The following is a 26,860-nucleotide window of genomic DNA, read 5'->3' as shown; positions in this document are numbered from 1 at the left end:
TCAAATGCAGCCAGTTTGCTCCCTCAAATGCAGCCAGTTTGCCCCCTCAAATGCAGCCAGTTTTCCCCCTCAAATGCAGCCAGTTTGCCCCCTCAAATGCAGCCAGTTTTCCCCCTCAAATGCAGCCAGTTTTCCCCCTCAAATGCAGCCAGTTTTCCCCCTCAAATGCAGCCAGTTTTTCCCCTCAAATGCAGCCAGTCCCCCCCCCCCCCCAATGCAGCCAGTTTCCTCCCTAAAATGCAGCCAGTTTCCCCCTCAAATGTAGCCAGTTTGCTCCCTCAAATGTTGCCAGTTTCCACCCTCAAATGCAGCCAGTTTCCCCCCCCCCAAATGCAGCCAGTTTTTCCCCTCAAATGCAGCCAGTCCCCCCCCCCCCAATGCAGCCAGTTTCCTCCCTAAAATGCAGCCAGTTTCCCCCTCAAATGTAGCCAGTTTGCTCCCTCAAATGTTGCCAGTTTCCCCCCCAAATGCAGCCAGTTTCCCCCCCAAATGCAGCCAGTTTCCCCATCAAATGTTGCCAGTTTGCTCCCTCAAATGCAGCCAGTTTCCCCCCCCCCCAAATGCAGCCAGTTTCCCCTCCAAATGCAGCCAGTTTTCCCCCTCAAATGCAGCCAGTTTTTCCCCTCAAATGCAGCCAGCCCCCCCCCCCCCCCCAATGCAGCCAGTTTCCTCCCTAAAATGCAGCCAGTTTCCCCCTCAAATGTAGCCAGTTTTCTCCCTCAAATGTTGCCAGTTTCCACCCTCAAATGCAGCCAGTTTCCCCCCCCCCCCCCAAATGCAGCCAGTTTCCCCCCCAAATGCAGCCAGTTTCCCCATCAAATGTTGCCAGTTTGCTCCCTCAAATGCAGCCAGATTCCCCCCCCCCCAAATGCAGCCAGTTTCCCCTCCAAATGCAGCCAGTTTCCCCTCTCAAATGAAGCCAGTTTCCCCCCCAAATAAAGCCAGTTTCCCCCCCAAATAAAGCCAGTTTCCTCCCTCAATTGCAGCCAGTTTCCCCCCAGCTCCTGCGCCCACTATGGACGCACCGCCACTGCCTGACCCTCTGTCTGGACAGTGCTGATTGGCTCTGTGCTGATCACATGCACTCTCCCAAGAAAAAAATAAAACTTTCTACCAAAACGAAGCATGTGGAGCTTGACTCCTCATGCTCTGTCTTATCCAAACCTGTTCTGGAGACAATGGAAGAAGAGGAGGATCTGTGCATACAGGATCAAACAGCCTTGTTACACATCACAGAGGATTAACCCCTTAGGTTCCACAGTGAGTATAACCAGCATGCTTTACTGCGTATACAGACTGATTTTACTGTTGTGGGTTTAGTAACACTTTAAGTGGTTAAGAAACTTTCTACTGAAAAACAGATGTTGGGTTTACATAAACGGTGCTATAAAGCATAGTCATTCTTTATGTTTATGAAGCTTTTCTTTAATGTACAGGTACATCACCACAAAAGCTGGCTGATTGGTTTAAGAAAATGACTATATCAGGTATGTGATTGTTGTACACTCCCAAGGGGCCAGTCACATGGTCTTGAAGTTGGTGCCATTGCTCTGTGCTGTGCCCTGTTATGTTCCCTATCAAAAAGCCTTCATCAGCTGATTTCTTCAGACAGAGGAAGTAATGTTTATCAGCAAGGCAGTGTTAAGAAAAATTCAACGTATTGCACTATATTGTCAAAACGATATTGTCAAAAGTATTGGGACGCCTGCCTTTACACGCACATGAACTTTAACCAGTTAACGCCTGCCGCATGTATATGTACGTCCACAGAATGGCACGTACAGGCATATGGGCATACATGTACGTCCCCACCTTTCCCGGGGACCCCCCCCCCCCCGGTACATGCGGCGGTCGGAAACCCGCGGGGAGCGATCCGGGACGACGGCGCGGCTATTCGTTTCTAGCCGGCCCGTCGCGATCGCTCCCCGGAGCTGAAGCACGGGGAGAGCCTTCCCCGTGCTTCACTGTGGCGACTGCATCGATCGAGTGATCCCTTTTATAGGGAGACACGATCAATGACATCAAACCTACAGCCACACCCCCCTACAGTTGTAAACACACACTAGGTGAAACCTAACTCTTTCAGCGCCCCCTGTGGTTAACTCCCAAACTGCAACTGTCATTTTCACAATAAACAATGCAATTGAAAGGCATTTTTTGCTGTGAAAATGACAATGGTCCCAAAAATGTGTCAAAATTGTCCGAAGTGTCAGCCATAATGTCGCAGTCATGGAAAAAATCACTGATCGCCGCCATTAGTAGTAAAAAAAAAATAATAATAAAACTATCCCCTATTTTGAAAAACACTATAAATTTTGCGCAAACCAATCGATAAACGCTTATTGCGATTTTTTTTTACCAAAAATAGGTAGAAGAATACGTATCGGCCTAAACTGAGGAAAAAAACTTTTTTTATATATTTTTGGGGGATATTTATTATAGCAAAAAGTAAAAAATATTGAATTTTTTTTAAAATTGTCGCTCTATTTTTGTTTATAGCGCAAAAAATAAAAATTGCAGAGGTAATCAAATACCACCAAAAGAAAGCTCTATTTGTGGGAAAAAAAGGATGTCAATTTTGTTTGGGAGCCACGTTGCACGACCGCGCAATTGTCTGTTAAAGCGACACAGTGCCGAATCGCAAAATCTGGCCTGGGCCTTTAGCTGCATAAAGGTCCGGGGCTTAAGTGGTTAATAGCATCCCAGTCTTAGTCCGTAGGGTTCAATATTGAGTTGGCTCCGCCCTTTGCCGCTATAACAGCTTCACCTCTTCTGGGAAGGCCGTCCACAAGGTTTAGGAGTGTGTCTATGGGAATGTTTGACCGTTCTTCCAGAAGCGCATTTGTGAGGTCAGGCACTGATGTTGGACAAGAAGGCCTGGCTCGCAGTCTCCCCTCTAATTCATCCCAAAGGTCTTCGATGGGGTTGCAGCCCAGGCAAGTTCCTCCACCCCAAACTCCCTCATCCATGTCTTTATGGACCTTGCTTTGTGCACTGGTCCAAATCATTTGGTGGAGGGGGGATTATGGTGTGGGGTTGTTTTTCAGGGGTTGGGTTTGGCCCCCTAGTTCCAGTGAAGGCAACTATTAAGGCGTCAGCATACCAAGACATTTTGGACAATTTCATGCTCCCAACTATGTGGGAACAGTTTGGGGGGCGGACCCTTCCTGTTCCAACATGACTGCACACCAGTGCACAAAGCAAGTTCCATAAAGACATGGATGGGAGAGTTTGGGGTGGAGGAACTTGACTGGCCTGCACAGAGTCCTGACCTCAACCTGATAGAACACCTTTGGTATGAATTAGAGCAGAGACTGCGAGCCAGGCCTTCTCTCCAACATCAGTGCCTGACCTCACAAATGGGCTTCTGGAAGAATGGTCAAACATTCCCATAGACACACTCCTAAACCTTGTGGATGGCCTTCCCAGAAGAGGTGAAGCTGTTATAGCTGCAAAGGGCGGAGCCAACTCAATATTGAACCCTACAGACTAAGACTGGGATGCCATTAAAGTTCATGTGTGTGTGTGTAAAGGCGTCCCAATACTTTTAAATAAAAAAGACCTTCCACCATCAAGCATGTCCTTGTAGTGTAACGAGAACACTGCGTGCCACCACCTTAATCAAATGCACACTCACCAGATAGTAAGTTGTAACAGCTACAGCAGACACAGCATGTTTCTCAGGCACAAATCCTCCTCAGGTATATGTACTGGGTCAGTGTCAGTGGGAGGACACATGCCCCATTGTTGGTGTCATTGAGAGGAATTGTGCCCCTTCATTGGTGTCAGTGGGAGGACACGTGCCCGACTGTTGGTGTCAGTGGGAGGACACGTGCCCAACTGTTGGTGTCAGTGGATGGAATCGTGCCCCAAGGGCCCGTGAAGAGCGAGCAAAGGGCCACAGATTGGAGACCACTGCTCTTGGTAAAGGAGTACATTATTTTCTCCTGGTAAACATCTGAGAGGAATATGATGCAGTGGGATTACCATAAAACAGTATCAGGAATTGTATGAAGTTGTTCCAATAAAGAGTTATCCTAAGGGGATAGACTGTCTGGGAGACCCAGGGATGAGACTAGGTGCTTAACCACATTCCACATCAAGACGACATTGGCCCAGATTCACGTAGGAGATACGATGGCGTATCTCCAGATACGCCGTCGTATCTCTGAGTCTGAGCCGTCGTATCTTGGCGCCTGATTCAAAGAATCAGATACGCCCAAATTTGTATTAGATACGACCAGCGTAAGTCTCCTACGCCGTCATATCTTAACTGCATATTTATGCTGGCCGCTAGGGGCGTGTACGCTGATTTACGCCTAGAAATATGTAAATCAGCTAGATACGCCAATTCACGAACGTACGCCCGGCCGTCGCAGTACAGATACGCTGTTTACGTTAGGCTTTTCCCAGCGTAAAGTTACCCCTGCTATATGAGGCGTAGATGAGGCGTGGCAATGTTAAGTATGGACGTCAGAACAGCGTTGAATTTTTCACGTTTTATGTCGTTTGCTTAAGTCGTTCGCGAATAGGGCTGTGCATCATTTACGTTCACGTCGAAAGCATTGGCTTCTTGCAGGTTAATTTGGAGCATGCGCACTGGGATACTTTCACGGACGGCGTTCGTAAAAAGCGCCATTTACGCGGGGTCAAATTAAATTTACATAACACACGCCCACATCTTCCACATTTGAATTAGGCGGGCTTACGCCGGCCTATTTACGCTACGCCGCCGCAACTTTGGTTTGAGACAACGGCACTTGCCTGTCAAAGTTGCGGAGGCATAACGTAAATAGGATACGTTACACCCGCACAAAGATGCGCGCTTCTACGTGAATCCGGGCCATTAAGTTCAGAATTGGCATCTGATGTTCATGAAGGAATGATTTGGGACATCTAGAAAGATCAATAATTGTCCAGTCTCCAGGACATGTGACAGTGGGAAATGTAACAAGCACATAGGGAACAAGTAGGGAAATCTGTTAGGCCTCGTACACACGACCGAACATGTCCGCTGAAACTGGTCCGTCGGACCAGTTTCCGCGGACATGTCCGACCGTGTGTAGGGCCGACCGGACAGTTTTCCGGCCTAGCGGACAGGTTTCCAGCGGACAAATGTTTCTTAGCATGCTTAGAAACTTGTCCGCTGGAAACCTGTCCGTCGGACATGTCCGATGGTCAGTACGACTCATCGGACATGTCCGCTGGCCCGAGAACCCGCGTATGGCGTCGAAGTGATTTGACGCATGCGTGGAAGCATTGAACTTCCGGGTTCGCGCACGTCGCCGCCACGTCACCGCGTCGTCTGTCCGCGGGGAATTTGGTCTGATGGTGTGTACAGCCATCAGACCAAATGATCCCAGCGGACATGTCCGATGAAAACGGTCCGCGGACCGTTTTCATCGGACATGTCCGCTCGTCTGTACGAGGCCTTAGAGATTGAAGTAAAAGGGACAAAATAAAAATATTTATTTTTTTTTCTCTTTCTTTTTAGTGGCAAATTTGTTTAAGAGGTCTGAAGAACCATCTGAGGAGGAAACTGAAGGTAGGAACGGTCATCCTTATTTTTTCAATCACAATGTCATATTTAAAGTTTACGTCTAAGGCCCCGTACACACGACCGGTTTTCTCAGCAGAATGCAGCAAGAAACTCGATGGGAGACGTATTCTGCCGAGAAAACCGGTCGTGTGTACACTTTTCGCCGAGAAACCCGTCGGGAAACTCGTCGAGCCAAATAGAGAGCATGTTCTCTATTTCCTCGTTGGGCAATGGGAAAATTTGGCTCGACAAGTTTTCTGACAGCCGAACAAGGAACTCGACGAGCATTACATGCATGTTTCTCCATGTTTTATCCATTTAAAACACTGCAAGAACAGAAAAACAGATCCATACAGTGGTTTATTTTCCAGCAAAACAATGCCATTGCCTTGACTCGAAGTCCCAAGAGCTAGTTCAAACAGTGTCTGGGGAAAGGGCTCTTGGGAGATGTAGTTCTGGGGGTGTGCTCCCAGCTGCTGGCCCTGCAAGAACTGATCTTGTGATATCTCAGAGTAATTAGACTTGTTAAAGTTATAATTAAGTTAAAAGTTAAAATAAATGCCGGGATATGCTTTAGAGGCGGAGAGGGAGGTTTATAGTTTAGGAAATACTTGGACTGGAGATCCTCTTTAAAGCGGTGGTTCACCCTCCTTAACAACAATGCAGCATAAAATCCGGCATAGTAGCGCGAGCTACACTATGCCGGTCTTAATTTTTTTATCCCCGTACTCACGGTTATATCGTACATAGACGATTCCGTCTGCCGCGGGGAATGGGCGTTCCTAGCAAGAGGGAGGGTGATTGACGGCCGGCTCTGGCACGTCACGCTCCCCGAAGACAGCCGGAGTAGGTCTCGGCTCTTCACGGCGCCTGCGCACAGGCTATGCGCAGGCGCCATGAAGAGCCAAGCCTATTTCGGCTATTTCCGGAGATGCGTGACGTGCCACGGCCGGCCGTCAATCACCTTCCCTGTCCATAGGAACGCCCATTCCCCGGAATCTTCTATGTACGCTATAACAGTGAGTACGGGGGGAAAAAAATTAAGACCGGCATAGTGTAGCTCGCGCTACTATGCCGGATTTTTTTTTTATATAGGGTGAACCCCCGTTTAATGTCCCATGCTGTGAGTTGGCTCTCAGCGTATCCATTTGGCTTCTCCCTGATCATCGCCGATCTTTGACTGTTTTACGTGTTCTGCTGGCTGTCCTGTCTGGAGTGGTCATATTAGGCCTCGTACACACGACCGGACATGTCTGCTGAAACTGGTCCGCAGACCAGTTTCAGAGGACAGATCCGATCGTGTGTACAGGCTAGCGGACAGATATCCAGCGGACAAAAGTTTCTTAGCATGCTAAGAAACTTGTCCGCTGGAGAGCTGTCCGTCGAACATGTCCGCTGGTTAGTAAGTCTAACCAGAGGACAGAAATCCCGCGCATGCGCCGAATTGATTCGACGCATGCGTGAAAGCATTGAACTTGCTCGATAGAGAACGTCGGTGTCGTCTACGTCACCGCGTTCTCTGTCCGCGGGGATTTTTGGTTTGATGGTGTGTACAGCCATCAGACCGAAATCTCCGAGCGGACATGTCCGATGAAAACGGTCCGCGGACCGTTTTCATCGGACATGTCCCCTCGTGTGTACGGGGCCTTAGAGTTTGGTACCACAGCCCAGGGCAGTGATTTGCCAGCACAAGGCTTTCATGGCAGGAAACGAGTCAAAGAAAAAACACTGCCACTCATGTGTCCTGGCAGAGCTGTGTGTGTCCAGCCATGATCACCGCAGGTAATTTCTGGATGTGTGAACAGTCATGGATAGCTGCGGCCACTGAGCCAGTATGCTGGGTAGTTGTAGAGTGGTACCCGATGTATTGAAGAACTAGGTAACAAACAACTCGGCAAGGGAGCTCACCAGACTGGGAACAATCAATTTAGTGGAAAGTCAGCAGTAGTACCCCCGAGATAAAGACCTTGGCCCAGATTCTTAGAGGAGATACGACGGCGTATCTCCAGATATGCCGTCGTATCTCTGCGTCCGGCCGGACGTATCTATGCGCCTGATTCTTAGAATCAGTTACGCATAGATATCTGTTAGATCCGACAGGCGTAAGTCTTACGCCGTCAGATCGTAACTGCATTTTTAAGCTGACCGCTATGGGCGTGTATGCTGATTTACGCAGCGAAATATGTAAATCAGCAAGATACGCGAATTCCCGAACGTACGCGCGGTCGACGCAGTAAATTTACGCCGTTTACGTTAGGCTTTTCCCGGCGTATAGTTGCCCCTGCTATATGGTGGCATAAGTGTGGCGTATCAATGTTAAGTATGGCCGTCGTTCCCGCGTCGAAATTTGAAAAAGTTACGTCGTTTGCGTAAGTCGTCCGTGAATGGGGCTGAACGTCATTTATGTTCACGTCGAAACCAATGACGTCCTTGCGGCGTACTTTGGAGCAATGCATACTGGGAAATTCCACGGACGGCGCATGCGCCGTTCGGGAAAAACGTCAATCACATCGGGTCACAGTACATTTACATAAAACACTGCCCCCCGATCCAAATTTTAGATAGGCGGGCTTACGCCGGCCGATTTACGCTACGCCGCCGCAACTTACGGAGCAAGTGCTTTGAGAATACAGCACTTGCCCGTGTAAGTTGCGGAGGCGTAACGTAAATCAGATACGTTACGCCCAAACAATTTTTACGCGGATGTACAAGAATCTGGCCCAGTGCCTGCCAAGGAGGGCGTAATGCGGCATGGCCGGTCCAACTAAAACATGAGCTTGCTGGAAATGTAAATATAGGCCCTGCTCTTTCCTTACTCCTCCATAACCTCCCCCTGATGCTAATGCTGTCCCTGACTAGGGATGACCCTCCCCCTCCCCCGGTTCGGTTCACAGCAGAACTTGCGAACAGGCAAAAAATGTGTTCCAAACACGCGTTAAAGTCTATGGGACATGAACGAGAAAAATCAAAAGTGCCCATTTTAAAGGCTTATATGCAAGTTATTGCCATAAAAAGTGTTTAGGGGCCCGGGTCCTGCCCCAGGGGACATGTATCAATGCAAAAAAAAAAACTGCAGTTTTTCCGGGAGCAGTGATTTTAATAATTCTTAAAGTGGTTGTAAACCCTTTTGTCTTAATTTTATCTAAAGTGAAGCCTATAATAAGGCTTACCTATAGATAGTGGAAATATCTCCTACACGTGCGCCGTTTAGGAGATATTTCACTTGTAGTGCGCCAATGTCGTCATCAGCACATGTGCTATGAAGAAACGGTCCTCTGTGAAGGCTCCCGCACACACGGGAGTGATGTCACGTGGCTCCGGCCAGTCACACAGCCGGAGTCCGCGGCCCCCTGTAAAGAAGAGGGACGAAGATAGATGCGCCATGCACGGCGTGGGCTTCGTTTGCAGGTAAGTGTCATAATGGGCTAGTATGCAATGCCACTAGCCCATTATGCTTTTCATTTGCAGGGTTTACACACAACAAAAGAGGAAGTAAATCCCATCGGGGTTTACTTCGTCTTTAACCACTTAAGGACCGCCTCCTGCACGTTTACGTCAGAGGAATGACACGGCTGGGCACATGCGCCCGCGACCCGGTCCGAAGCTCCGGGACCGCGGGACCCGATCGCCGCTGGAGTCCCGCGATCGGTCCCCGGAGCTGAAGAACGGGGAGAGCTGTGTGTAAACACGGCTTCCCCGTTCTTCACTGTGGCATCGATCATGTGATCCCTTTTATAGGGATACACAATCGATGATGTCACACCTACAGCCACACCCCCCTACAGTTAGAAACACATATGAGGTCACACATAACCCCATCAGCGCCCCCTTGTGGTTAACTCCCAAACTGCAATTGTCATTTTCACAATAAACAATGCAATTTAAATGCATTTTTTGCTGTGAAAATGACAATGGTCCCAAAAATGTGTCAAAATTGTCCGAAGTGTCCGCCATAATGTCGCAGTCACGAAAAAAATCGCTGATCGCCGCCATTAGTAGTAAAAAAATAAAATAAAATAATAAAAATGCAATAAAACTATCCCCTATTTTGTAAACGCTATAAACGCTTAAACGCTTATTGCGTTTTTTTTTTTTTTTACCAAAAATAGGTAGAAGAATACGTATCGGCCTAAACTAAAGAAATGTTTTTTTTATATATTTTTGGGGGATATTTATTATAGCAAAAAGTAAAAAATATTGAATTTTTTTCAAAATTGTCGCTCTATTTTTGTTTATAGCGCAAAAAATAAAAACCGCAGAGGTGATCAAATACCACCAAAAGAAAGCTCTATTTGTGGAAAAAAAAGGACGCCAATTTTGTTTGGGAGCCACGTCGCACGACCGCGCAATTGTCTGTTAAAGCGACGCAGTGCCGAATCGCAAAACCTGGCCGGGTCCTTTAGCTGTCTAAAGGTCCGGGGCTTAAGTGGTTAAAGTGAAACAATAAAAATTGAATATTCCTTTAAATATCGTACCTGGGGGGTGTTTATAGTATGCCCGTAAAGTAGCTAATTTTTCCTGTGTTTAGAACAATAACACAGCAAAATTACATTTATAAAGGAAAAAAAATCATTTAAAACTGCTTTGGCTGTAATGTATTGTCGAGTCCCGGCAAAATAGATGAAAATCATTGGAAAAAAAAGGCATGGGCCCCCCCCCCCCCCAGTCCATTACCATGCCCTTTGGGTCTGGTATGGATATTAAAGCGGGGGTTCACCCTTAGAGGGCACTTTTCCCCCTTCGCTTCCTGCTCGTTATTACTAGGGGAATCGGCAATTTATTTTAAAATATGTGCAGTACTTACCCGTTTACGAGACGCATCCTCTCCGTCGCTTCCGGGTATGGGCTTCGGGAATGGGCGGTCCTTCTTGATTGACAGGTTTCCGAGAGGCTTCCGACGGTCGCATCCATCGCGTCACGATTTTCCGAAAGAAGCCGAACGTCGGTGCGCAGGCGCAGTATAGAGCCGCACCGACGTTCGGCTTCTTTCGGCTACGAGTGACGCGATGGATGCGACCGTCGGAAGCCTTTCGGAAGAATGTCAATCAAGAAGGAACGCCCGCTCCCGAAGACCCATACCCGGAAGCGACGGAAGAAGATACAGCTCGAAAACGGGTAAGTACTGCACCTATTTTAATATAAATAGCCGATTCCCCTAGACCGAACGAGCAGGAAGCTAAGGGGAGATTTTTTTTTTTTTTTTAAATGGGTGAACTCCCGCTTTAAGGGGAACCCCTAACCAAAATAAAAAAAATGGCATGGGGGTCCCCTAGGCACTATGGGCCAGATTCACAAAAGGGATACGACGGCGTTTCTCCTGATACTCCGTCGTATCTCTGTTTCTATCTATGCGACTGATTCATAGAACCAGTTACGCATAGATATCCATAAGATCCGACAGGTGTAATTGTTTTACACTGTCGGATCTTAGGATGCAATACCGCGGCCGCCGCTGGGGGGAGTTTGCGTCGTAAACCAGCGTCGGGTATGCAAATTAGGAGTTACGGTGATCCACGACGGATTTTCGCGTTCGCTACATCGCCGCTAGTCTAGTTTCCTGTCGCAAAGTTAGTCGTCGTTTTGGGTGCCCTAACTTTAGTCAGCAATCGTATTGCTGTCTAAAGTATGGCCGTCGTTCCCGCGTCGAAATTTAAAATTTAACGTTGTTTGCGTAACACGTCCGGGAATACGGAAGTACGCTACGCGCATCGCCGTTCGAAAAAATGACGTCACTGCGCGCAAAGCACGACGGGAATTGCGAAACGGAGCATGCGCAGTAGGTCCGGCGCGGGAGCGCGCCTAATTTAAATGGCACACGCCCATTTGAATTGGCCTGCCTTGCGCCGGAGGCTGCCAGCGTAGTTTTCATCGCAAGTGCTTTGTGAATCAGGCACTTGCGATGAAAACTTGCGGCGGTGAAACGTATCTACGATACGTTACGCCGCCGCAGTTCTATGTGAATCAGGCCCTATATACTCTGAACAGCAGTATATATACTATACGGCCTGCCCTATATACTCTGCAGAAAATTGGGCCTTAGGTGTTGGTGGTACCAGAACAATGTAACCCCCCCCCCCCCCCACAGGATACTCTTGGGGAGCGCAGGAATGGACCTTGCTGTTAAATATTAGATCAAACATCTTAATTGCATGCCCCTGTTAAACAGGGGCAGAAAAATGTGGCCTTTGGTGGTGGTACCAGAACACTGTAAGCCCTCCCAGATACTCACAGGCCCGTCAGTAGGGGAACTACTTGGCCCAGCTATTCCAATAGCACATTGTCACCAGGATCCCATAATAAAATCAGCACTCACAAGGCCAGTGGAGCAGCTGTGCCCATTCAGCTTCCTTCAGATACCTTCCAGTGAAGCTGTTGCAGACTGGATCCTTTAGGTGAAGTCTTGGGGTCTCAGAGATATTTTCAGGTGTAGGCCTCTTGGCTCTTCCACAGCTGGGACCTCAGTGAACATTACCTTAAGTCAGTAGAACTGTTGTGTGCAGGGGGTAGCCACCCCCACCCAGATGGGTGGAATTCCTTTATCAGGAAGACCCTACTGTTCTAAAGCTTAGACTATTTATGTGGTCCTCAGCCACCTTCTGGGCCCACCTCCTCAGGCATTGGCTCCAGTAAAAGAAATAGTCACACTGCTCATTTGCCTTGCCCCACCTCCTATGTTCTAGAAACCTCTAGAAGGTAGGGGAGAGCAATCAGACCTTCAACCTGTGAAATCCAGAACAGCCAAAATAAATCACCAACTGCTCCAATGATTAGAGGAGCCAAAAAGAACCACACTTACTTATCATCAATTCAGCCTATCTAGGAGGGTGCTACAGGTAAAAAAAAAAACTTTTGCCTTTACAACCATTTAAAAAATAGTTATGGCCAGATTCAGGTAGGGCAGCGTAACTTTGTGCGGGAGTAGCGTATGGTATTTACGCTACGCTGCCGCAAGTTAGAGAGTCAAGTGCTGTATTCACAAAGCACTTGCGTCCTAAGTTACGGCGGCGTAGCGTAAATGTGCCGGCGTAAGCGCGCCTAATTCAAATGAGGAAGAGGTAGGCGTATTTTAGGGAAATTAAGCATGACCCCACGTAAATGACGTTATCAACGAACGGCGCATGCGCCGTCCGTGGACGTATCCCAGTGCGCATGCGTCAGATAGAATGCCTAAGATACGTCGAACACTGCCTACGACGTGAACGTAACTTACGCACAGCCCTATTCGCGTACGACTTACGCAAACGACGTAAAAAGATAGGCTTGTTCCGACGTCCATACCTTGCATGGGCTGCGCCATCTAGGGAGCAGCTTTATCTTTATGCCGGCGTATCTCTTATGTAAACGGCGTAACTAATTGCGACGGGCGTGCGTACGTTCGTGAATCGGCGTATCTTGCTCATTTGCATATTCGACACGGAAAACAACGGAAGCGCCACCTAGCGGCCAGCGTAAATATGCACCCTAAGATACGATGGCGTAGGAGACTTACGCCGCTCGTATCTTAGCCTAATTTAAGCGTATCTGGTTTCCAGAATACGCTTAAATTTACGACGGCGTAGATTCAGAGTTACGACGGCGTATCAACTGATACGCCGCCATAACTCTCTCTGAATCTAGCTAATAATGTTGATTGAGAGAGTTTACTTCTACTTTAGTGGAAAATAGTAGATAAATCTTGTGGTGGCATGGGGGAACTACAAAAGGAATCTCTACTGTGCTCCCCCCAATTATATTATATTATATATAAATATCTCGTATTTTATCTTTTTGTTACTTTATTATTTAGAATGTCTTACATTACCATCTCCACCATCACCGCCCCCGCCTGATGTTCCAGTGGAGACCCCCGCTTTTGTGAGGCTGATTTCCCTACAGAACGCGGACGGATCCTGGAATCTGACCCCCGAAATCTCTGCTGTCCTGGGAATATCTGAGACGGATATAAAGACCGGGAACCACGACCAGGTATTGTGTTATTGGTCATATCGGCTCCCTGCGTATAAGGGGGCAGATCCACAAAGATCTGCCCCCGGCGCAGCGTATCTGAGATACGCTACGCCGCCGCAACTTTTTTGATTTGGTTCGAATCCACAACGAATTTGCGCCCAAAGTTACGGCGGCGTAGTCTATCTCTCGCGGCGTAAGGGCACCTAATTCAAATGCGGCGAGTAGGGGGCGTGTTTCATTTAAATGAAGCGCGTCCCCACGCCGAACGAACTGCGCATGCGCCGTCCCTAAATTTCCCGCCGTGCATTGCGCGGTCAGTGTTTTCAATGTTTACGTAAATTGCGTCCAGCCCCATTCACTACGACTTACGCAAACGGCGTAGAATATTTAAAATTATACGCGGGAACGTCGGCCATACTTAACATTGAGTACGCCACCAAATAGCAGCTTAAACTATAAAAAGACGGAAAAAAAAACGACGTAAGGAAATGCGACGGCCGCTCGTACGTTCGTGGATCGTCGGAAATAGCTAATTTGCATACTCGACGCGGAAAACGACTGAAACGCCACCCAGCGGCCCCCGGAAAATTGCATCTTAGATCCGACGGCGTACTAAGGCGTACGCCTGTCGGATCTAACACAGATGCCGTCGTATCTGATTGGTGGATACCAACCAAAAGATACGACGCGCAAAATTCGAAATTACGCGGCGTATCAACAGATACGCCGGCGTAATGGCTTTGAGGATCTGCCCCCAGGACTTTATACTGCTGGCAGAAACAAGGATGTATGATGATAATATGCAGTCTTAGAGGCGATGTACAGGTAGGTTAATCTGCCTGTACGTGGCATTATACCGACGTATATCGGCGTGAGACGGTCGTTAACTGGTTAATGCAGATGTCACATGACTTGTGTTACCATTTAGTGTGGTGAGCATATTATAGTCACACACAGAACTGAGACAAAGGGTTGGGCAGAAGGGGAAGCCTCACGTGGCCACATAGCAGCCCATGGGCACATCATACTATCCCAGTAGACATGTGCACTGCTGAAAAATTTGTTAGTTTTAGTTTTTGTTTCATTCGTGTTTTTTTTTTTTTTTTTTGGGGGGGGGGGGTGTTTTCGGGTCATTCATTATGATAGCAATTCGGAAAATCGGAAAATCGTAAATTTGAAAATCCGAATATAAGAAAGAAAATTCGAACTAATAACTACCGTAACTAATAATAACTAACTATTAAATTATAGGTATTTGAATTTCCTTTTAAATTTGGCTGTTAGTGAACGTAACAAATTTACGAATTATCCAAAATAAGAAATGCTGCATCTAAACAAATGTAATGGAATGAATTAATAATAACAAAAAGTTTTTATTATTGTTATTTATTATTATTTATTCGTTATATTCTATTCGTTTAGATGCGGCATTCGTTATTTCGGATAATTCGTAACTTTGGATCAATTTGTATTTGTTACGTTCACTAACAGACAAATTTAAAAGGAAATTCCATGACCAGTGTTTTCAGGATATCCCTATTACCATATCCCTCCTTTTACCAAATACCTTTCCTTCCCCCCAGTCACATAACCATAAAATATAATAATCATAATAACGAGACCACACCTGAGTTTGGAGTATAACTGGCCATAACAGCCTTTTTGTTATTACCAAAATAATTCATTAATTAAATAATTTCCAAAAAAAAACATTTTAACGGCAACTTTTTTTAACACACAGAGGGGTAGATCCACGTACATCCGCGTATTAATCCACTGGGCGCAGCGTATCTAAGATACACTACGCCGCCGTAACTTTTTTTTTCGAATTCTCAAAGAATTCGCGCCGTAAGTTACGGCGGCGTAGTGTAACTTTGGTGGCGTAATGGCGCGGCATTCAAATCTCTGTGATGGGGGCGTGTTTTATGTAAATACGTCGTGACCCGACGTAAATGACGTTTTTTTTTAGTAGACATGTGCACTGCCAAAAAAATTGTTAGTTTTATTTTTTGTTTCATTCGTGTTTTTTTTTTTGTTTGTTTGGTTTTTTTTTGGGGGGGGGGGGGGGGTGTTTTCGGGTCATTCATTATGATAGCAATTCGTAAAATCGGAAAATAGTACAGTCGTAAATTTGAAAATCCGAATATAAGAAAGAAAATTCGAACTAATAACTACCGTAACTAATAATAACTAACTATTAAATGATAGGTATTTGAATTTCCTTTTAAATTTGGCTGTTAGTGAACGTAACAAATTTATGAATCATTTACACATTCAAATCTCTGTGATGGGGGCGTGTTTTATGTAAATACGTCGTGACCCGACGTAAATGACGTTTTTTTTTAACTGCGCATGCGCCGTCCGTGGGGGGAATCCCAGTGCGCATGCTCGGAATTAACCCGGAACAAGCCAATGTTTAAGACGGTGACGTCATTCAACGCAAATCCCTATTCGCGAACGACTTACGCAAACTACGTAAAACAATCTAAATGCGAAGCGGGAACGACGGCCATACTTAACATTGAGTACGCCTCATAATAGCAGGTTTAACTATACGCCGGAAAAAGCCGAACGCAAACGACGTAAAAAAATGCGCCGGCCGGACGTACGTTTGTGGATCGCCGTAACTAGCTAATTTGCATACTCGACGCGGAACTCGACGAAAACGCCACCTAGCGGCTGCCGAAAAATTGCACCTAAGATCCGACGGCGTATTAAGAAGTACGCCTGTCGGATCTATCCGAGATGCAGTCGTATCTTGTTTTGTAAATCCAAAACAAAGACACAACGCGCAAAATTTGAAATTACGCGGCGTATCAAGAGATACGCCGGCGTAATTCTTCTGTGGATCTGGCCCACAGCCTGTTGGTCTTTGACGGCCCCCCCGAACCTCAAAAAATTACCAACACTACACTGTGGGACCATTTTACCATACCAGGCCTCCAGCTCGGAGACAACCCCTTTTTTCCCGCAGTGTTACCATACCCGTATTCCAGCGCACACCGTTCCACTGGAATATCCCAGAGGGACAAATAAAAAAGTCCCAAAAATTAAAAAAAAAAAAGGCTGAAAAAAACTAAAAAAAATAAAAGATGCCAATCAGTGCCCACAAATGGGCACTGACTGGCAACATAGGTGCCGCCCCACAGTGTCCATCAGTGCCACCCCACAGTGTCCATCAGTGCCACCCCACAGTGTCCATCAGTGCCACCCCACAGTGTCCATCAGTGCCACCCCAGTGCCCACCTATCAGTGCCCATCTGTGCCACCCATAAGTATCCATCAGTGCCACCCATTAATGCCCATCTGTGCCGCCTATGAGTGCCCAGTGCCGCCCATGTGTGCCCATCAGTGCCGCCCATGTGTGCCCATCAGTGCCGCCCATGTGTGCCCATCAGTGCCGCCCATGTGTGCCCATCAGTGCCGCCTATGTGTACCCATCAGTGCCGCCTATGTGTACCCATCAGTGCCGCATACCAGCGCCGCCAATCAGTGCCACCTTATCTGTGCCCGTCAGTACTACCTCATCGATGTCCATCAGTGCCATCTCATCAGTGCCGCCATATCAGTGCCCGTAATTGAAAGAGAAAACTTACTTATTTACAAAAAAAATTAACAGAAAAAAATAAAAACGTAATTTTTTTTTAAAATTTTTTGTCTTTTTTTTAGTTGTTGCGCAAAAAAAAAAAATCGCAGAGGTGATCAAATACCACCAAAAGAAAGCTCTATTTGTGGGGAAAAAAGGACGCCAATTTTGTTTGGGTACAATGTAGCATGACCGCGCAATTGCCATTCAAATTGCGACAGTGCTGAAAGCTGAAAATTGGCTTGGGCAGGAAGGTGCGTATGTGCCCCCCGGTATGGAAGTGGTTAAGATGGGGTGCTGGCTCCTCAGGGCACAGGCAGGTCATAATCTTTTATTATTTTCTCTAGTTATTGTTTTTTTTGTGCAGGTAGATAGGCAGGGAGTAGAAAACTCTGGGTGGGGGAGGGTAACACCAGCTCCCACTGTAGGATTTTTTACATTATCAGTGTTTTATATAGGGGTGAAGTAGCTGGTTAGGGTTGCTGTGTGTAGTGGGATCTCTATGGAAGGTATTCTCTGGGGGGGATCTTTGGGTTTCGATCCTGACTATTTTTGCATTGTACATGCTAATAAACATTTGTAGAGGGTGGCCCGGATTCACAAAGCACTTGCGCCGACGTATCTCGAGATACGCCGCGTAAGTGCAAATATGCGCCGTCGTATCTGTGCGCCGTGCCCACAAACTAAGATACGCCAGAAAATAGGCTTCATCCGACCGACGTAACTTGCCTACGCCGGCGTAGAGTGGGCGCATATTTACGCTGGACGTATTTGGCGCTCCCATAGATTTTCTATTCACATATGCAAATGAGGGAGATACGCCGATTCACAAACGTACGTCCGTCCGACGCAGTGCGCGTAAAGTCCCTACGTCCGGCGTAAAGTTATGCCCCATAAAGGAGGTGTAACTCAGCAGCATCCATGCAAAGGTCTGCACCAGGGAACTCAAGCCGACGTATTTTACGTAGGACGTGAATATGACTAGGCGTAGGTTACGTTCACGCCGTAGGCAGTGATCCGACGTATCTTAGGCAGTTGTTCCGACGTGATTGTGAGCATGCGCACTGAGATGTGCCCATGGGACGGCGCATGCGCAGTTGGCCATACGTATCTGTCTGGCGCTCGGCCCATCATTTGCATGGGGTCACGCCTCATTAGCATGGCTCACGCCCACTTCCACTTGCGCCGGCTTACGCCTTGGAAACCCAGCGCAGATTTGGAAGCACTGGCTTTGTGAATTCAGTGCTTGCCTCTCTGCGCTGCGTCGGCGTAGCGTAAAGGAGATACGCTACGGCGGGATAAATATGCGCCAGTGTCTGTGAATCCGGGCCTGTGTGTTTATCTTTTCTTTTTTGTCTTTTCTTTTTCCTGATCTCTACCTGATCATCCGCCCACAGCTCATATGAAAAACACCATGCATGCGCATCTGTTGTATAGTTGTTAGGAAGCAAGCAACTGGCCACGCATGCGCAGTGCATTCTCTATGCCAATCATGGGCAGCTACAGCAGGCATTAGCCGTGGAGGAGGTGAAGCAATTTTGCATTCTTGCCCTGGGCGCTGGACGAACCTGTCCCAGTACTGGTCACACATGTGTCTCCTGCAAATCCAAATAGGTTCCTGCGTTCATATCTGGGTGATGTCTGGCCTGCCAAATGGGCAGGAAACTAGAACCCAGAATTGTACAGATAAGTAACATTTCAGGTCTTGTATAACAACTTCCCGACCGCCGCATGTACATATACGTCGGCAGAATGGCACGTACAGGCACATGGGCGTAAATGTACGTCCTTGCCTTCTAGCGGGTGGGGGGTCCGATCGGGACCCCCCCCCCCCGCTACATGCGGCGGTCGGATTCCCGCGGGGAGCGATCCGGGACGACGGCGCGGCTATTCGTTTATAGCCGCTCCGTCGCAATCGCTCCCCGGAGCTGAAGAACGGGGAGAGCCGTATGTAAACACGGCTTCCCCGTGCTTCACTGTGGCGGCTGCATCGATCGAGTGATCCCTTTTATAGGGAGACACAATCGATGACGTCAGACCTACAGCCACACCCCCCTACAGTTGTAAACACACACTAGGTGATCCCTAACTCCTACAGCGCCCCCTGTGGTTACCTCCCAAACTGCAACTGTCATTTTCACAATAAACAATGCAATTTAAATGCATTTTTTGCTGTGAAAATGACAATGGTCCCAAAAATGTGTCAAAATTGTCCGAAGTGTCCGCCATAATGTCGCAGTCACGAAAAAAATCGCTGATCGCCGCCATTAGTAGTAAAAAAAAATAATAATAAAAATGCAATAAAACTATCCCCTATTTTGTAAACGCTATAAATTTTGCGCAAACCAATCGATAAACGCCTATTGCGATTTTTTTTACCAAAAATAGGTAGAAGAATACGTATCGGCCTAAACTGAGGAAATTTCTTTTTTTTATATATGTTTTTGGGGGATATTTATTACAGCAAAAAGTAAAACATTTTTTTTTTTTTCAAAATTGTCGCTCTATTTTTGTTTATAGCGCAAAAAATAAAAACCGCAGAGGTGATCAAATACCACCAAAAGAAAGCTCTATTTGTGGGGAAAAAAGGACGCCAATTTTGTTTGGGAGCCACGTCGCACGACCGCGCAATTGTCTGTTAAAGCGACGCAGTGCCGAATCGCAAAACCTGGCCTGGGCATTAAGCTGCCTAAAGGTCTGGGGCTCAAGTGGATAATAAACTCCTCCTTCCCTCCTCTGCAGAACATGGAGGTGTCGGTGTGGGTGACGGTCCTGGCGGTGATCTGGCTTCACACCACCTGTGAGGATCAGAGAGAGGAGTGGGAGCTGCTGGAGAAAAAAGCCACCTCCTGGGTCAGGGCTAAAGCAGGTAAGTGCTAAATACAAACTGCAGTATAAGCTCTGTTCAACAGCATTGCATTTTCAGGTCCCCCGCTGGCACTCCTGACTCCTCCCCCCTGCTAAGTGCATTCTTGCTCCCCAAGCAGGCTCTGTTTGTACATTGCGCCTCCTCCCCGCAATGGATAACCCCCCTTCTGGGAAGCTCTCTCTCAAGGGGGTTACCTTGCGGGTGCGCTCCCATGTCCAGCATTTGGCGGCTGTAGCTGCCGAATGCAGAACTCGCCGGCACCCGTGTCATTGGATTTGATTGACAGCTGCGGGAGCCAATGGCTGTGCTGCTATCAATCTATCCAATGAAGAGCCAAGAACCCGTGGAGAGAGCGACGGCGGGATTGTGCCTATGGAATTTGGGGCTCGGGTAAGTAAAACGGGGGGCTGGGGGGCCGGACACTGAAATGTGTTTTTTCACTTTAATGCATAGGATGCATTAAGGTGAAAAAACACGAAGGTTTACAACCCCTTTAATGCAGAGAATGGATTAAGGGTAAAAACTTTCTGCCTTTTAGTACCACTTTAACTGCTTGCCGACCAGACAAGACAAGTCCCGGTCCCCGCTCTGTAACGAGCAATCGCGGGTGCCCGGCGGCGATCGCGCCCGCCGGGCACCCGCACGGGGGTTCACGGACGAGCGGGGGTAGTGGCCGCAAAAAGAGCCGACGTCATTGTACGGGCTCTCGCCCAGGAGAGCCGACCTGCCGCCGTAGAATGACGGCGGCAGGTCGGCTCTCCTGGGCGAGAGCCCGTACAATGACGTCGGCTCTTTTTGCGGCCACTACCCCCGCTCGTCCGTGAACCCCGTGCGGGTGCCCGGCGGGCGCGATCGCCGCCGGGCACCCGCGATTGCTCGTTACAGAGCGGGGACCGGGAGCTGTGTGTAACTGTAAACACACAGCTCCCGGTCCTGTCAGCGGGGGAAATGCTGATCCTCTGTTCGTACAATGTATGAACCGAGGATCAGTGTTTCCCCTAGTGAGGCCACCCCCCCCTACAGTTAGAACACACCCAGGGACATACTTAACCCCTTCCCCGCCCCCTAGTGTTAACCCCTTCACTGCCAGTGGCATTTTTATAGTAATCCAATGCATTTTTATAGCACTGATCGCTATAAAAATGCCAATGGTCCCAAAAATGTGTCAAAAGTGTCCGAAGTGTCCGCCATAATGTCGCAGTACCAAAAAAAAAATCGCTGATCGCCGCCATTACTAGTAAAAAAAAATATTAATAAAAATGCCATAAAAATACCCCCTATTTTGTAAACGCTATAACTTTTGCGCAAACCAATCAATTAACGCTTATTGCGATTTTTTTTTTTTACGAAAAATATATAGAAGAATACGTATCGGCCTAAACTGAGGAAAAAAATGTTTTTTTATATATTTTTGGGGGATATTTATTACAGCAAAAAGTAAAAAATATTAATTTTTTTCAAAATTGTCGCTCTATTTTTGTTTATAGCGCAAAAAATAAAAACCGCAGAGGTGATCAAATACCAACAAAAGAAAGCTCTATTTGTGGGGAAAAAAGGACGCCAATTTTGTTTAGGAGCCACGTCGCACGACCGCGCAATTGTCTGTTAAAGTGACGCAGTCCCGAATCGCAAAAAGTGCTCTGGTCTTTGGGCAGCAATATGGTCCGGGGGTTAAGTGGTTAAATTGGATTGGTCTGTCAATGCATCAAAAGCTTCACTGCAGCACAGCACAGAATATTGTGCCGCTTCTCCCTCTCCTAGTTCTGCTGTACAGCAACGGCAAGAGGCCAATACCAAGTCAGATTCGGGAACTTATACCGCTTGGGCTGGATTCAGAAAGATCAGCGGATCTTTCTGCTGGCGTAACGTATCTCAGATACGTTATGCCGCCGTAAATTTGGGCGCAAGTTCCTTATTCAGAAAGAACTTGCGCCCTAAATTACGGCGGCGTAACGTATGTGGGTCGGCGTAAGCCCGCCTAATTCAAATGGGGATGTTGTGGGCGTGTTTTATTTAAATTTAACATGACCCCACGTATTTTACGTTTTTTTACGAACGGTTCATGCGCCGTTCGTAAAAGAATCCCAGTGCGCATGCTTGAAATTCCGTCGTCAATGCTTTAGACGTGAACGTAACTTATGTACAGCCCTATTCGCGAACGACTTACGCAAACGACGTAAAAATTCCAAAATTCGACGCGGGAACGACGTCCATACTTAACATTGCGTACGCCTCATAAGAGCAGGAGCAACCTTACGCCGAAAAAGCCTAACGTAAACGGCGTAAAAAAATAGCGCCGGGCGTACGTACGTTTGTGAATCGGCGTATCTACCTAATTAGCATATTCCTCGCGTAAATCGACGGAAGCGCCACCTAGCGGCCAGCGTAAATATGCAGCCTAAGATACGACGGTGTAAGACACTTACGCCAGTCGGATCTTAGGGAAATCTATGCGTAACTGATTCTATGAATCAGGCGCATAGATACGACGCCGCAACTCAGAGATACGACGGCGTATCTCCTACATGAATCCGGCCCCCTTGTATTTAAAAAATACATTTGTTGGTATAATAATAAATAAAGGATTGTATTAAATTGTGTATTGTATATCTGCACGAGGTTCAGTTTATTAATTCTCCGAAGATCATTTAAATCCGATTAATAATTATCGCCCATCATTCTGCATCCGGAATAAATAAAAGTGACATTTGATGTGTCCTCAGGTTCCTCTCTGGGGGAGTTTGTCAGATCCGGGAACGAGCTGCTGAAATCCTCCGTGGACCCCGAAGTGTTCGGCCTCTAAGAGGAGACGTCTGGAGGAACCAAGATGGCGGAATGTTGCTGCATTTCATTTTGTGCCTAAACAGTTTTTGTGCCTTTGTACTGTGCTCCTGTATCTGTGAGCGATACCAAAGTTAGATGTGCCGAGTTTACTATTAGGTGTAGAATAACAATTTGCACCGTTTACAAGTCCTTGGCCCGGATTCAGGTAGATTTGCCCCTTATTTGCGGAGGCGCAGGGCAGCGTTTTTGCCCTGTGCCCCCGCAAATTTACTGCGCTACCCGCGATTCACGGAGCAGTAGCTCCGTAAATTGCGTGTGCGCTGTGTAAACTTGCCCTGCGTAAGGGCGCCTAAAGTAAATGATCCCGTAGGGGGCGGGAATCATTTAAATTAGGCGCGCTCCCGCGCCGAGCGTAGAGCGCATGCTCCGTTGGGGAAACTTTCGCGACGTGCATTGCGGCAAATGACGTCGCAAGGACGTCATTTGCTTCAAAGTGAACGTGAATGGCGTCCAGCGCCATTCACGCATCACTTACGCAAATTACGTAAAATTCCAACGTCGCGACGCGGGAACGACGGGTATACTTTAGCATTGGCTGCCCCTGCTATTAGAAGGGGCAGCCTTACGCTAAACACGCCGTACGGAAATGACGTAAATTGCGTACGCAGGGCTCGCGCAACATTGTGAATCGGTGTTAGTATGCAATTTGCATACTATACGCTGAGCACAATGGGAGCGCCCCCTAGCGGGCATCGCTAGAATGCAGCCTAAGATATGCGTGGCATAAGAGCCTTATGCCACGCAGATTATAGGCTGCAGTCGGCGTTACGATGTTCCTGAATCAGGAGCATTCGTAACGCCGGGGCAAGTAAGCATTTGCGCTGTGTAACCTATGGTTACACAGGCGCAATTGCTTCTTGAATCTGGGCCATTGTTCTTTACTATTCTGTGTAGTTTGCAATGTTCAGTCACAGAGAAATACTTTGTTGCAGTAATGTTTAAAGGAATAAACCACTTTTTTTGTAGATCCATAAAGATTTAAGAGGAGGGGGGGTCCTCTTTAAAGCGGGGGTTCACCCTATTATACCATTACATTCGGCATCGTAGCGCGGGCTACAGTATGCCGATCTTACATTTTTTTATCCCCGTACTCACTGTGCTATGGATCATTGAAGATTCCGGGGAATGGGCGTTCCTATGGTGAGAGAAGGTGATTGACGGCCGGCCCTGGCACGTCACGCTCCTCCGGAAATAGCCGAAATAGGCTTGGCTCTTCACGGCGCCTGCGCATAGCCTGTGCGCAGGCGCCGTGAAGAGCCGAGACCTACTCCGGCTGTCTTCGGGGAGCGTGACGTGCCAGAGCCGGCCGTCAATCATCCTCCCTCTCCATAGGCACGCCCATTCCCCGCGGGAGTCGGAATCTTCAATGATCGATAGCACAGTGAGTACGGGGATTAAAAATTTAAGACCGGCATACCGTAGCTCGCGCTACGATGCCGAATGTAATGGTCTAATGATGTTGAGGAGGGTGAACCACCGCTTTAAGCTAAAAAAGGTTCTCAGTGTAGTAATGGAGGCCCCCGATCTTCTTCGTTCCTCCCCAGAGATGTGTCCTTGTCCCACTTAGTGTTCTTCAGTTATAACATTGTTCATAGAGAGCTGGTATAGCTGTATGGGTAAGGTGTCATTCTAGATTGTACCTGTAGGGGGCAATGTTAAATTTTGCCTCCCAGTTTCTGCATGGTGGAGTGTTTGGTTTGGTTTGTATTTCGTTTAGTGTGAGAACCCCTCCAAGTACTGATCTGTTATTTGAGGAACACATAGGTAGATTCAGGTAGAGTTAGGCTGACTTATCAGTAGATAAGCCGACCTAACTCAGAATCTACGCCGACTTATGTTTAAGTGTATGCTCAAACAGAGATATGCTTAAACATATCTAAGATAAGATGGCTTGCGCCGTCCTATCTTAGGTTGCAATTTTTCGGATGGCCGCTAGGTGGCGCTTCCATTGCGATCGGCGTAGAATATGTAAATGAGTTGATACGCCGATTCACGAACGTACGCCCGGCCGCCGCAGTAGTTTTACGCCGTTTCCGTAAGGCATTAGCAGGCCTAAAGTTATTCCATCTATTAGATGGAATAACAATGTTAAAGTATGGCTGCCGTTCCCGCCGCGAGATTCGAATTTTTTACGTCGTTTGCGTAAGTCGTCCGCGATTCGGGATTTACGTCGTTTACGTCCACGTCGAAATCAATAGGCCCGTGCGGCGTACGCAGCCGCAATGCACACTGGGAAATGTAGGCGCCCGGCGCATGCGCAGTTAAAAAAAAACGTAAAAAACGTGAGGTCAAGCCTCATTACCATAAAACACGCCCCCCTCCAAGACATTTGAATTCGGCGCCCTTACGCCCGCCCGCTTTAGGCTACGCCGCCGTATATTAGCAGGCCAGTACATTGAGAATCATGTACTTGCCTAGCTAACTTACGGCGGCGTAGCCTAAACAGGCTAAGCTATGCCGCCGCAAGTTTGCACCATTGTACCTGAATCTACCTAACAGACATTAGCCAGCACTTGGGGAAATACTTATATAAAGAGGAAATAACATAAAAAGGGAAGAAGGTTATATATTGCTGCTTAGGGACGCCACGTCCCTAGTATGGAGCCTCTAGTGAACTTCTACCGTTCCTAGATAGTGTTGCTCACGAATATTCGCATTGCGAATATTCGACTCGAATATAGCATATTCGAGAAATCGCGCTATATTTCGAATTTCGCGGTGAATATTCGCAATTCCGAATATTCGCATTTTTTCAATTTGATTTTTAAAACAGATCACATCCTATCGACGTCTAAAAGCATTGCTGGTATGATTAGAGACCCTGGGCCGAGTAGCTAAGCTGAGGCGATCCTTTTATATTGCCAAATTGAAAAAAAAAAAATTGCGATTTTTCGCTATTGCGAATGCGAAAATGATTGCGAATTTTCGATAACTGTGGTAGGAGAACTCTGATTGTCTCTGATGCAAAAGGGGGGGGCTTTGTGTATGTGTATGTTATGAATATTTGTATGTTTGATATTATTATTTTTTGTAAGAAGGAAAAAATTGCGCATACCTTAAAAAAAGGGGAGAATACAGCAGCAACTCAAAAATGTTATACAACATAAATTAATACAAGACAGAAAATGGAGTCGCTCTACAAGAATAAAAAATATGTCTAGTGACAAGACATGTGGGCAAATTATAAAATAAGCAAGCGCAAATAACTTGTGAAATACACAGTGAAACAAATATATAAAGAAATATAGTCCCAATAATAGAAAAATAATCTTTCATAAAAATGTCTTTGATATGTGAAGTGAAAAAAAGTCCAAAGCATGCAGCATGAACGTGTTCAATCTTCAAGGTGTTTGATTGACAAACGGCTGTGACAGATGGATAGAGTAAAGAATCACCACCAATGCAAAACACTTTTTATTTTATATTGTAAAATATCACGAATATTCTGAGCCAATCAGAGTGCTCCTTCTGCATTTGCCGAATATTCGCAATTATTTTGTATTGTAAGATATCAAGAATATTCTGAGCCAATCAGAGTGCTCCTTCCGCATTTGCCGAATATTCGCAATTATTTTGTATTGTAAAATATCAAGAATATTCTGAGCCAATCAGAGTGCTCCTTCCGCATTTGCCGAATATTCGCAATTATTTTGTATTGTAAAATATCACGAATATTCTGAGCCAATCAGAGTGCTCCTACAGCATTTCTCGAAATTGCGCAATAAATATCGCATTCGCATGTTGCGTTATTTCGATAAAATATCACGAATATTCTGAGCCAATCAGAGCGCTCCTCCAGCATTTCTCGAAATTGCGCAATAAATATCGCATTCGCATGTTGCGATATTTCGATAAAATATCACGAATATTCTGAGCCAATCAGAGCGCTCCTCCAGCATTTCTCGAAATTGCGCAATAAATATCGCATTCGCATGTTGCGTTATTTCGATAAAATATCACGAATATTCTGAGCCAATCAGAGCGCTCCTCCAGCATTTCTCGAAATTGCGCAATAAATATCGCATTCGCATGTTGCGATATTTCGATAAAATATCACGAATATTCTGAGCCAATC

The 26,860-nt window shown here is 46.9% G+C and overlaps 1 protein-coding gene across 1 annotated transcript in view; it reads left to right on the top strand.

The window, feature by feature from the left end:
* LOC120924602 (von Willebrand factor A domain-containing protein 5A-like) overlaps positions 1–22,882 on the top strand; it is a 41,118-nt gene extending 18,236 nt beyond the window's left edge. Inside the window, exons 5-9 of the mRNA XM_040335593.1 lie at positions 1,437–1,487; positions 5,495–5,545; positions 13,326–13,504; positions 19,815–19,941; positions 22,665–22,882. Coding sequence (XP_040191527.1) covers positions 1,437–1,487; positions 5,495–5,545; positions 13,326–13,504; positions 19,815–19,941; positions 22,665–22,744 — 488 coding nt within the window. The 3' untranslated portion in view covers positions 22,745–22,882. The remainder of the gene's footprint in view (positions 1–1,436; positions 1,488–5,494; positions 5,546–13,325; positions 13,505–19,814; positions 19,942–22,664) is intronic.
* The last annotated feature ends 3,978 nt before the right edge of the window (positions 22,883–26,860 follow it).

This window comes from Rana temporaria, chromosome 1 (genome assembly GCF_905171775.1).
Source record: "Rana temporaria chromosome 1, aRanTem1.1, whole genome shotgun sequence".
In the NCBI taxonomy this organism is placed as follows: domain Eukaryota; kingdom Metazoa; phylum Chordata; class Amphibia; order Anura; family Ranidae; genus Rana; species Rana temporaria.
This window is presented reverse-complemented; position numbering and strand designations above follow the sequence as displayed.